The 13311-nt window shown below is 35.0% G+C and overlaps 1 protein-coding gene across 4 annotated transcripts in view; it reads right to left on the bottom strand.

Moving 5' to 3' along the window:
* Positions 1–13311, bottom strand: part of BCAS3 (BCAS3 microtubule associated cell migration factor) — a 714356-nt gene that overhangs the window by 353300 nt on the left and 347745 nt on the right. For 2 of the 4 annotated variants that reach the window (XM_030828111.1, XM_030828112.1), the window contains exons 17-19: positions 11624–11668; positions 3734–3858; positions 485–650 (exon numbers count right to left, since the gene is read on the bottom strand). In XM_030828111.1, coding sequence (XP_030683971.1) covers positions 485–650; positions 3734–3858; positions 11624–11668 — 336 coding nt within the window. The remainder of the gene's footprint in view (positions 1–484; positions 651–3733; positions 3859–11623; positions 11669–13311) is intronic. The other 2 variants (XM_030828114.1, XM_030828113.1) reach the window with 1 other exon arrangement.

Genomic DNA, 13311 nt, shown 5'->3' with positions numbered 1-13311 from the left:
TTGCTCATGCCTGTAATTCCAGCACTTTGGGAGGCTGAGGCGGGCAGATCACAAGGTCAGGAGATTGAGTCCATCCTGGCCAACATGGTGAAACCCCGTCTCTACTAAAAATACAAAAAAATTAGCTGGGTGTGGTGGCATGTGCCTGTAGTCCCAGCTACTCAGGAGGCTGAGGCAGGAGAATCACTTGAGCTGAGATTGCGCCACTGCACTCCAGCCTGGGTGACACAGCGAGACTCCATCTCAAAAAAAAAAAAAAAATTCTAGAAACTGTAAACTGATCTGTAGAGACAAAGAGGGGTGAAAGAAGGAGAGATTACAAAGGGTCACAAAGAAACATTTGGGAGTGATGAATATGTTTCCCATGTTAATTGTGGTGATGATTTCGTAGCTGTATGCATGTCAAAACTTATCAAATTATACACTTTTAATCTTCTATACCTTAATGAAGCTGTTAAAAAGAAAAAAAGAAAGGAGGTACTACCTAACCAGAGTCCAGCTGGCTCGAGGCGATGTCATCATTTCCAGTGGCGTGTCATCACTAATCTTGGGGGCAGTGCTGAGGGGTCGTGGCTCCATCATGTGCTCCACTAAGGTGCCATAGCAACTGATAATGTACAGGGACTCAACTACAACTTGTTTGGACTGATCTACAAACAGAGAAACAGAACCTGATGTGATATGATGGCATAAAAGAAGCACAGAATAATTTTTACAAGTTAATGATCTTATCAGTCTGCTCCTGAGGCTGCTCAGAGAAAATGGAAAGACAGGATTTTTTTTTCTTTTTTCCTTTTTTTTTTTTTTTGAGATGGAGTTTTGCTCTTGTTGCCCAGGCTGCCGCCTCCCTGGTTCAGGCGGTTCTCCTGCCTCAGCCTCCCGAGTAGCTGGGATTACAGGTTCCCATCACCACGCCTGGCTAATTTTTGTATTTTTAGTAGAGACGGAGTTTTGCCGTATTGGTCAGGCTGGTCTCGAACTCCTGATCTTAGGTGATCTGTGCACCTCAGCCTCTCAAAGTGCTGGGATTACAGGTGTGAGCCACTATGCTCAGACAACAGGAATTTTTTCATATGGTGCTTGTTCCTTGCCTAAAGGTTGCCTCGTATAAGTACATGCTAATGAATATGAAAATGTCTATCATATCAGAGTATTTTCAATCTTAAGCAACTTATTTCAAGAATGATACTACTATGCCCCAAATCCTAATATAGTAAAATACTTTATAGACTTTTGTACTTGTCTACAATGTAATTTGTCCCACATTGTGAAAAAATCAATGATATCAGGAAATGGACTAACTGAAAACGAATAATATATGGACTAGGATTTAGTTACCCTGCATGTACCAAATGACTCGCATGAAAGGTTAGTTGTATGCCTAAATCAGCCTGACGTCTCATCTATTTTTTTTTTCTCAGAAGACTTAAATTTAGAACTTAAATTTGTGGATCAAAACAAACAAAAAACATTTGATGTGTCAATGTAGGTTCATCAGTCCAAACACACATACCACTCTGGCGGGGGATACTGATAATAAGAGGCTTTGCATGTGTGGAGACAGAAGGTATATATGGAAAAATCTCTGGACCTTCTGCTCATTTGGCTGTGAACCTAAAGCTCCTTTCGAAAATACAGTCTATTCAACACACATACACCCCAGATCCTCTTCTTTCTCTCCATGGGATCACTGGCACCGTGGTAAATGAAGATCAGCCATACTTTGAGAAGTTAGGTGCTGAATATGGATCTAATCAATTGACTTCATAAGGAATACACATGTACTCACTAGCAAAACAGGTTTAGTCCTCTCTCTCAGGTTTTACAGTAAACCTAGCAGCATATAAAATCACTCATGAATGCTGGGTGGGTCATCTTATCTCTGTGTCAGGCGAATCAATTACAGCTGATTTGAGAAAATAGCTAATGATCAGCCAGCGGGACATAAAGGAGTAGCAAGTTAAAAAGGTAATTAGAACAGAAGGGAGAAGCATTTGAAATCGAGCTTCTCAGAGGGTTTTAACTAGTAACAAAAAGTCCTTTCGATAGCATCATTAAACCTAAGGAGGTAACAAAAAAAATAAAGATGGGATAAGGAAATGGAAGGCTTGCATACTTAACAGTATCCTCTCCCACTTAGGTAAGGAACCTGCTGCGCCTGGGATCCCATTACCAAGGAAAGGGTCACTGAAAGGCGATAACAAGAGAAAGGGCTCATGTCTGACTGCCAGTGTTAGCATAAAGGAGAGCCATTTTGCCAAGAACAATACAGCCTGTGGAACTCACCAGAGAAGTGCCCCAGTAACAACCCAGTTTGTGACCTACTTTAATAATACTAAAATATTAAGGGGAAAATTATAACATTCAAAATTATATACTTGGTTTATGAATGTAGGCATTCTAAACAGAAGCAATAAGGATTCACATGCTATAAAACATTAATCCTATAAACATTTTAGGTATTGACCCTGGTGATCAAAGCAGGGATTAGAAAGATAATAACTACAGTAGTCCCTCCTTAGGTGCGAGCTCAGTTACCCATGGTCAACTGCGGTCCAAAAATATTAAATGGAAAATTCCAGAAATAAACAATTCACAAGCTTCAAATGGCAGACTGAATAGCGTGGTAAAATCTCTCGTTGTCCCATCTGTCCTGCCTGGGACATGAATCATCCTTTGTCCAGCATATCCACGCTGTATACGCTACCAGCCCATTAGTCCCACTGCACTTGTCTCAGTTATTAGACTGAAATGCATTGTACCATATAGGGCTCCGTACCATCGAGGTTTCAGCCATCCACTGGAGGTCTTGGATGTATCCTCCACAGATAAGGAGAGACTACTGTATATTAACTCAAAGGAGCAATGGTAACCACAAAAGCTGAGCCCTATTTCTCAGTGGCAGGCTGTTTCCTCTTTTTTTTTTTTTTTTTTTTTTTTTTGAGACGGAGTCTTGCTCTGTCGCCTGGCTGGAGTGCAGTGGTGTGATCTTGGCTCACTGCAACCTCCGCCTCCCGAGTTCAAGCGATTCTCCTGCCTCAGCCTCCCAAGTAGCTGGGATTACAAGCGTGCACCACCACGCCCAGCTCATTTTTGTATTTTTAGTAGATGGGGTTTCACCATGTTGGCCAGGATGGTCTCGATCTCCCGACCTCGTGATCTGCCCTCCTCTGCCTCCTAAAGTGCTGGGATTACAGGAGTAAGCCACTGCGACTGGCCTTAATTGTGTTTTTAAAACATCGCAGAGTTGATTTTTTTTATGTGAAGATTTTTAGCATCAGAAAATCTGGTTTCAAACTCTGATTCCATTGCCTAACTAACCAGTGCTTTTAGCTAAGATATTTAAACTTGCTGGTCTCAAGTTCTTCATTTCTAAAACAGGGACAATGACACTTTTCCTCTCTGTACTTCACAGACCAGGGGTGAAACTAGCTTGTAAAAATGTAAAAGGTATAAAATGGGTATAGAATTGGCAGCACTGAGATCACCTGTAGATTGTCACCAACAAAACAAAACAAAATCACTCAGTGGGCAATTCATTAACGTTCATACTGAGAGGATATTTTTTCTTCTTGACTAGGCTTGAGTAGTTGAGAAGTGACATGCTAATTACATTTAAAAAATTGGTTTCCAGACTACTGGGTACAAGATTATTCTAGGGGAACTGCTAACAATTTTCCTTAAGAAGCAAAAATTACAAATAGAGCATTCATTTTTCAGTCAAAATACATACCTTTTTCTCTTTTCAGACCTGCATTATTTGCAAACCATGACCTGGATGTTCCGAAGATAGCAGCCACACAAAATTCTCCGCCCATCGATTTGCTGGGTGAAATTTGTGGAGGAGGTTTAACTTTGCTTAAAAAATAAAATAACAGTAAAAAACAATTATCATGATGAAATGACACTCCTTTAGGTAATGACAGTTTTTCCTTTAAATTCCACCCCTATTCAAATCCTCCAATATGAACATGCATTTTGCCTTAAGTAATAAATGGTGATGTGAGACTATGTTCTGGAGTAAAAGTAGAATTATTTCAAAGTTCCAGAGTTTTGTAAAGAGAGCAACATTTATAAGACCAATAAAAATCCACTCCTTTTTGAAGTATGTGCTGGCAACATCCAAGTCACTTCTTTTCAGATGAGTAACATTTCCCTAGAAATTTCAAAGTGAAGCAATAGTACCAGCATGAACATCTCACAATAATAAAATGGTTTATCACTTCATTTCTATATATATTAGGCTGATGCAAAAGTAATTGTGGTTTTTGCCACTGCCTTTAATGGCAAAAACCGCAATTACTTTTGCACCAATCTATAAGATGTGGGATTAACAGTACAAATGAATTTAGACAGCATGGATGAAAATGAGGTGATATAGAGTGAAGCCTTGAAAATGCTCTCTCGGCCACAATGCTATGGAGAGTTAGACGGTGCAAGGGAAGAACAGCTAATCATCTAATGCAATTACATTCACCGATCTTCCTGTTGTCTCTTTTTCTTCTTGGATTTGTGAAAATGATGTGTCTATTTTTGTTCAGTGAAAAAGACCAAGGTGGAGTTACATATCAATAGCCTCTCAAACCTAAATCTTTTCTGTTGCTCATATGTCTGAGGACACATTTAGTAACTGCCATTACTTCCTGTCACTGCCATTCAAAAGAAGAAGATCTCCTCTGTTTCCCACAAATAAGTTTTCATGCTCAGCTTCTAATATCGACCTCACATCTTTTCAATCCCGTATTTCTGTTCTCTTTTGGTTTATCAAGGGCTTCCCAAAGCAATTTTGCCAACCACCTTTGATAAATTATTTTCTCTAATTCGTAAACCAGTAGCCTCATCGTGCACTGGTCAAGATGACAGCCCAGGTGGGAAACAATAAAAACTAGAGCTCTGATGTTCCCCTCTGCTAGTCAGCCTCCAATGTCAAACATTAGTTCTACCTTATTTTGCTCAATTTTTGTTTTCATCCTTTACTAAAGTATGGTGGGATGGAAAGAGATAGTTTTGGAGTCAGGAAGAAACATGTAGTTGAATCCCAGTGCTGGCACCTCTGAGCTGTGTGACTTTTGGTTAAGTTATTTAACCTCTCAGAGCTCAAACTACTAATATGTAAAATAGAAATAGTAATGCCTACTTCATAGGATTATTTTAATGATTATATTGTCTCAAAGCACTGTCCCCAGCTCATAGTAACACCTGAGGACTTCTTAGGAGTGCAAGGAAATACTCATAGGCCCCATCCCAGACCTACTAAATCAGAAACTCTGGGAATGGAGCCCAACAATCCGTGTTTTGAAACAAGCCATCCAGATGATTCTGATGCATGCTCAACTCTGAGAACCACTACATTAGACAAAGCAGGTAAAGTTCCCAGGGCAGTACTTTCCCATATCACAGTACTCAGCAAATAGTAACTCTTCTTTATGGCCCTCAGCCCCAACCTAATCTCCAAAAAATTCAGACTTCGCTTTGGTAATCTGTTTTCCAGTTCCTATGACATTTTAAATAGTCTCTCAGACATCTTATTTCCTGAGGCTTGTTTAAACATCTTCCTCTAAGGATGGCTAAGTCTGGATCAGAGGCAACTATGATTGGTCCCTTTGGTCTCCCCACTTTGAACAAAATCCATGGTAATGCATATTACTATATATGAAAGAAACCTCTTCTGCCATTAACATTTCTTAAAACACTTCTCATTATTCCTGCAACAAAAAACATCCATGCCTAAAATGTCAACCAGTCACAGTGAGACTTCCAGTGACAGGGAATAAAGACATCGCTTTTAAATAAAAAGTTTCTGTGGGAAGCCGAATCTGGCTCTATAAACTGTTTCACCTCTTCATACTTGCATCTGTCACAACTGCAGTAACATACCTCCAGAAAGGAAGACTCTCCTCTGCCCTATACCTGAACAAATATGCACCTTCCCATGATATCTGGGTCACTGGCATCAGAATTCTTCTTTCTGGTTATGATGCTCTCTGTTGCATTACCTGAGAATATAAGGCTTCTTTCAAAGCTTTTATTTCCATCACTAAACTACTATCATTGAACTGACAAATTCCTCTAGCTGGTATCTTTGAGGTACCACTGGTCATTTTTAATCCTTAGGAGTTTTGGGAAGATGGGGGCTGGGAGAATGGGAAAGGGAAAAGTATTGTAGAATTTTTTGAAAGCAGTTTGCAATTGTGCGACTATGTGCTTTTACTAGAATCACCATCAGAGAACAAAGCTACTACAATGTACCCACAAGCTTCATTGGGACAAACTCAAAGCTCTTTGCAAATTACTGGATGTCATTGTTGTTGTTTTAAAATCATGTGGTAAGTAACAACTGAGCATGCCTCTTCTTAAGAGAAAATATGGTCCCTCTGAAGTATGCATCCTAAACAGACTTAAAAATAGTTGCTGGCAGGCCAGATGGCAAACTTTCTAACATGGTAATAAAAAGTAGAAAAATGAGAGGACATCAATTTAGTTTTTTGACACACAAAAAATATTTTTTGTATGTTTACTAGTTTACAGTCTAATCAGCTCATGTCAAAAGCTAAAATCTCTTATACATCTATAAGTTACATACAATTCTGTTTTGGAACACACAAGTAAAAAGCATCAACAGAGTGTTATTTTTACACAAGTTCAGTATCTCCTACAGAGAATACGTATTTTATGGTAAAACTATGCTTAACTTCAATAAAGAATTATCATTTTTATTCTTATATTTCATCATTTCTTTTTTCCTCTGATAGGGCCTTAAATTCCATTAGTAAGAGTCTGTGTTTATTAAGGAGTCAAAAGAGTTTTCACCCTGAAAATAACTTGCTATCTGCTACATAACATAGTGTTGTGTGTTGGGTATGAAGCATATTGGGTAAACACATTCATATCAAGTTATTTCTATCATCAATCTATAATCTGGAATGATTGTGGTATTTTGGCAAAATAAAAACATAAAAACATGTGTGTGTCTTTAAGCTTTGCAGAGGAATAAAAAGGAGAAACAATCTAATAATAAGAATGTTATGAATAAAATATCTTCTATGGGATACACTTAAAGTTAGAAATTTTAACTTGGGTTCAATCTGCCCTTCATCCTAAGTTTTTAAAAGTCCAAGAAAGCTTGGCAGAAGTAGAAGGGCTTTTCTAGCAATATGCCAGTATGAACTTTTCCACAATGACCTAGAATACTTCTATCACAAAATAACCTTTTGTTGACAGAAAGACAAAACATTGAAAAATGATACATATGTGAATGGATTAGAAAAGTGCTAGCTTTGTATATTACGTAAATTTACAGATTGCTGACCCAATCCTCATAGGGAAGCACTCCAATGCTAACCTTTTTTTTCTATCTTGTTCTCAACATCTCCCTTTCTCCTCCAAAAGGGGTCTTTAAAAAAATCTCATTATAGGACATTTGCAAGTTTAGAAAGAATTTCTCTGGGTGTTTGGATGCCTTCCCTCATTTATTTAATCATTTATTAAGTTAATAATACAATGATAGAAAAATATTTAAATTTATATTGATGCCCAAAAGTTTAACTGTATTGATTATGTGGACTCGTCCATTTTTTAAAAAATGGTTATACATGAGAACAAGACATACGCTTGATGGACTCCTTTCTACTGATAATTCCTGTTCCTTTACTACTCTTAGTTTTTCACACATAACCCCATGTTCAATAATTTTTTAAAAATTTGACTTAACTTTTGAGCAAAAAATAAAAGAAAAAATGGAATAAATTCAACTTTCAGCATCTCAAAAAATGACAATCATAAAACGTCATATTTACTAAGCCTCATACGAATCAATGTAATCAAAAGAAAAACAAACACACAAGCAAACAAAAAAACCGAATAACCAAATTAACAAATAAGATGCTAAATTAAAAATCAGGAGTTTAACTCTTTGTCATTTCTTCTGAGGAAACACTTAACTGTCTAACCATAGAAGAAGAATCATTTTCACTGCAATCAGAGGAAGTTGTAGGGATATTAACATTACTAGGACTTCAAAATTATTTGCAAAGGCTACTGAAGTTCCCCATTTTTCTTCCCTTGGCCTTTATTATGTAATCCAGCCAGGTCAACATATTGAATTTCTCTGGCCTATTTTTTTCTCCACACTCAACTGCAAAGAGAAAAAAAAAAAGTACAAAATTCTAACGATATCTGCTTAAAAATTAAAGGACAACGATCTCCATCTGAATAGGACAGATGTTAAGTATCTGTGGTCAGCATGATAAGCAGCAATGTGCTCCAGTGCCTTCTGTGGAAGGACACAAGCACGGAAGGAGCTAACATGAGACAGAAGCACCGTTTCTTTTCATTTTTAAAACATAAAAAAATAGTCAATATTTGAGTTTAAATGTAAGACCCAATATTGACCTAAGTATTACACGTGGTATAACAGCTTTCTGTAAAAGAAGAAAAAATATTCTTTGTATTCTTTTAGAAGTTTTCTCTCATTCTCAATCTTAGTTTCTAAAATAAGACCTAAGTGGGAAAACTGGAAGCATTTTATTTCAAATAACTAAAGATATTAAAAATCTAAAATTATTCTATTCTGTCATAAATTTTTCTTAAAGGTCTAACAGATTTGTGTAAATGTGGCAGGTAAGAATAAATTCTCCTCTCCATATAAATAGTACCTTTCAAAAAATGAAATCATAAAATTTTAAAATATTTAAGAGAACAAGATTAGTTTACATGAACTGTTTATAGCTTGATCAAAACTCTTAGAAAACGCTAATTAAAACTTTATAATTTAATATGCAAATTTTAATTCTTTAAAATTTACCCTTATATAATATGAAAACATTTTATGAAGAAGAAATATACTCATATGGACTACCCATTGTCTACCTGTCATGTATGTTTTTTGATAAGCAATTCAAAAATAACAGTAGCTCAAATACAATACTACATGCAAATTCAGAGCTTGATACATTCCTATTTATTTGTAATATTGAAAGCAAAATTCAGATTCAAAAATTCACACTGGAATTATTTATCTTAAATTCCTATGTTTAAAAAAGTATGTTATATGTGTAATTCTTTTGTATTATTTTATATAGTCATCCAAACTCAAATATCCTAAATGAACCCAAACGACACATAATACCAGGGAAGTCCAAAGTGACTAAAACGTTGAAGATGCATAGTTTACTTTCCAACAGGCTTATTTTGTTACCAAAGGGAACGACTGTATTTTATAATGACTCATCTGAAAGTACATGAATGTAAAGGACTAAAACCTGTTTAATGGAGAATAAAGAACTAGCAGAAATTGTGATATACCAAAAGCAAATTCTTAGCTAAGTGTTAACGTTGCAACTTGAAACTAATAAAAAGTTTGTAGAAAATTTACATTTCATTTAAAAATTTCATTTTTCATCCAAAATACATATATTACCCTATAACTGGATATACTAAAAACATATTTATTTAGCATATAATGTTTTATTTCAGAACAGTAAATAAAAACATTCTCAGGTTGAATGCTAAATAACATGGAAAAATAGCAAAAATTATTAAAACAAAGGAGCTCTTATAAACAACATGGAAGAAGTTGTCAAATTTATATTCATTTGCTGCCTTAATTTGAGGTTTCATTAAGATCTTAATGGAAAAAACATGCACCACTGGGAAAGTAACATTTTAAAGAAGGACCTTTTAGTCTAGTATAAGTGACTAAAAACGAGTTTCTTGTGAGCTAACGATGGCATCAAACAAACCACAAAGCAGTCTTCAAAAAGACAGGCAATGATTTAAAAGTCTACTATATTTCATATATCCCTTTCTTTAATCTGGCTCTTTTAATCTTGTTTCAACCTCAAATCATTTCTGGTTGACAAGTGCTTTTGCTTAAATGTGAGGAGCACATAAGCTGTTGGAGGAATGAACTTTACTTACTTAACATACAACAGTTGTTATTCCATCTTTTACTTCTATGCAAAACTTCAATCTTTATTAACATACTAAAACTCTTTGCTTTGTACTTAGAAGAAGAATTTATCCTAAAATGGAATTTAATTCTAAGTTTACTCTACAAAGAAATTTTGTCATGTGTTGAATGTGGCATTTAAAATTCACTGATCACTGGAAGGCTCATAAGTAAGATCTGTGTATCTTATTTGTTTTTAGAAGACAGCTGGTTAACAAAATGAATAAAGATCGACTTTCATGAAATTTATATTCATGTATATCCTGAATTTGTCTAGAATAGTTTTGCAAACTGTCTAATTTTCAAGGAGGAAAATTTTATGTTGATTTGTTTTATGTCACCTATTATTAAGTGATAACAAAATTTTCAGATCTTCCTATGGCATATAAACATTGAAATAAGTTTGTGTCAAATAATAATTAACCTTAAAGAACTATTTAAGCTTCTTTCTGTCCAAGAGAAAAAAACGTTGGAATGTTTTTTTCTAGTGTAATAGAACTGTATGAACAACCCCCAGTTAGCAGTTATGAGAACTACACATATGTGCAGAACTCTTTTCAGTATTCTGACTAAATTAATAAAATTAATATAGCTTACATTTCTCAAAACTTCGCACTGGTTAACATATCCTTAAAAGTGAAAACCATAATCTAATTTAAATAAGCTTCTTTTGAAACACGGTATTTTTCCCTGAAACAGGGAAAGAAGCAATGGTAGTAGCGAACATTCACTGCACATTCACTATGTACCAGGCACTGTTATATACTAACACACACTGAGATACGCATCAGCTTATTTAACACTCATAAGTGAGTCCACTACGTAGGTACATTTAATACATAAGGAAATGAGAAATAGAAAGGCTTTAGGAAATTCCCCCCAACCATATAGCTAATAAGTGTGTGAATTGGGATCTAAGACCCAGGCAGTCTGACTCTTAACCATTAAACATTTTATACCATTCTTAGCACATTCTACTTTCCATCTTTACATGAAAGTATTAAATATATTCTAATTCTTTTCTATGACCTTCCTAAGACTGACAAAGCTGTATTCTATGCACTGATATGAAAGAATTTACTAAATAATTAAGCTATGATGAGTATGTGCTAATAATTCAAAATAATAAATTATTTAGGAGGTCTTATGTAAAATATATATTTTGTCATTATGTAGCTCCTTAAATACCTAAACTATTCAAAAACAGAACTTTTGTCTCTTTAGGACCAAATAAAATGCAACAAAAACTTTATAAGGCGCTTTTGGTATACCTTAAATATATTTATATTTATATTTCAAAATAAATCATGTCCTCAAATGCTATGCATGATATGTAGGGAACTTCTAACACCATAATACTCAAAGCTTTAAACTTGAGTGTTAGCCTTGTCTCGTAATATTTACATGCATTATGAGAGAATTCTTCTATTTAAAAAAAATTCATCTGTGTTTTTTTGTTTGTTTTTTACTTTTTAAGTATGAATGAAGTGAAACCAAGAAAACCACTTTTCTAAAGCTTAAATATCAACATTCATGTTCCATCTACAAATTATTCAGTAACTTGGTGCATCTATCTGTGATCAGGCCATGCAACTGGAAACAAAACTACAAAACAAATTACTTTTTGAGAGTACAGCAAATGAATGAGGCATGCGGGACTGAACTGGAACTCACCATGGAGCTTTTATGGAAAAACACCCCGCTCCAAAGAGATAAGGCCTTCATGGAAAAGGGGGAAAAATGCACAAAAAATTAGAGAAAAACTCATTTAACATTAGCAAATACATGTATATCATACTGTTATAGAGTATGGATAAAAATAACTAAAAAATTAGTAATCATTTACAATTCTGCTGTACATACTGTCTGATATAACCAATAAACAGAATGATGTGTAGTAACAAGGCCCTTAATTTTCAGAGTTAGGGATTCAAAATTTTCTATTTCTCCCCCTTTTCTGGAGCACCCCTGTAGTATTTCTAAGTTAAAATAAAATAAAATTCACTGCTGAAGCCCTTTAAAACAAGGTATAAGTTAAATGGAATAACCAGATAGAGAAAAGTTAGATCAATAGCAACCAATGTGTAGCTGTGTGACACAAAATGGTTAAAATTAGCTAACGATGACTGGATAAAAAATTTGATATGAATTGTCTGCTTTTCACTGGTTCCAGTCTCAGAACCACAGAAAGAGGCACGTATTTTTCAAGCTGCTTATTTGTCGTAAGTTGAATTGTATATTGTTGGTCAAAGGAAAAAACACTAAGTACAACTAGTATAATTTTTCTCTATTTTTGGCCATAATCCAGGAAATTAGGATGTCTCCTAATAGTGGTGCTTACACCTCTTAAGGTTAGCTTCCTTTAACCTGGTCTGCGCTAGATTAGGTTAGTACACAGTAAACTAAAGCTACAATCACTTGTTTTAAATACAACTGGGATACAAAGTGAGACTTCAATGCTATACATATTTCTTCTCAAAATTCTGTTCCCAGTATTTAAGATATGCCATGCACATCTGCACGTAAAGAAAACTGAGTGATTTAATGATATCCAAACCAAATGGTACTGTAACATCTGACATTTGGAAGTCATAATAAATGGAGGAGAAAAGCATATTGGTAAAACGTGGGTATTTCCTTCTTCAAAATTGGTTCTAGGATTAAAAAATAAAAATCCTGCTGATTAGCCTTAATTTTTTTCCCAGTAAACTGAGTATATTTGACCACAAAGCAAAACTTGAGAAAAATGTTTTCACAACAGTGAGTACAATTTTGAGGCTTGAAGCGCATTATATACAAAGAAAGGAACAGAGACACATAAGAGATAACTAGAAGTGAGGTAGAAGGAAAAATGGGATAGATAAAAAATAAAACAAAACTTTAGAGATGATGCCAGTGCCAAGCAAGGATAGCTCTCTCTCAGACAGAATAAGAACACACCCAGTGATACGATGTCAGCATCCACATTTAAAATAGTAGATTTTAAACTTTTTTTACTGTGAATCCATAGAAATACATTTTAAGGTGTAAGCTGGTATGTGCATGAGTACACACAAACAAGACAGAAACAATAATTTAATGAATGTGTTATTTGTAATAAATGTTACTATTTTATTTCAATGTTTTATAAACATTAATGTTGGGATTATGTTACAATGCAGATAAATGCATATTCTAACACTGTGCGTCTGGCTGGGATCTGAGATTCTGTATTTCCAATAAGCTCCTAGGTAACAGCAATGCTGCTGGTCCACAGAGCCAGTGGCAGAATTGCATTTTATTCTATTCTACTTCATTAAAGAAAAAAAAATGTTGGCCATAATCTCCTTATATGATTTCATGACTAATTACCTCAAAACCAA

Source organism: Nomascus leucogenys, chromosome 14 (genome assembly GCF_006542625.1).
Source record: "Nomascus leucogenys isolate Asia chromosome 14, Asia_NLE_v1, whole genome shotgun sequence".
NCBI lineage: Eukaryota > Metazoa > Chordata > Mammalia > Primates > Hylobatidae > Nomascus > Nomascus leucogenys.
The sequence above is the reverse complement of the archived record's forward strand: the minus strand, read 5'-3'. Positions and strand labels throughout refer to the sequence as shown.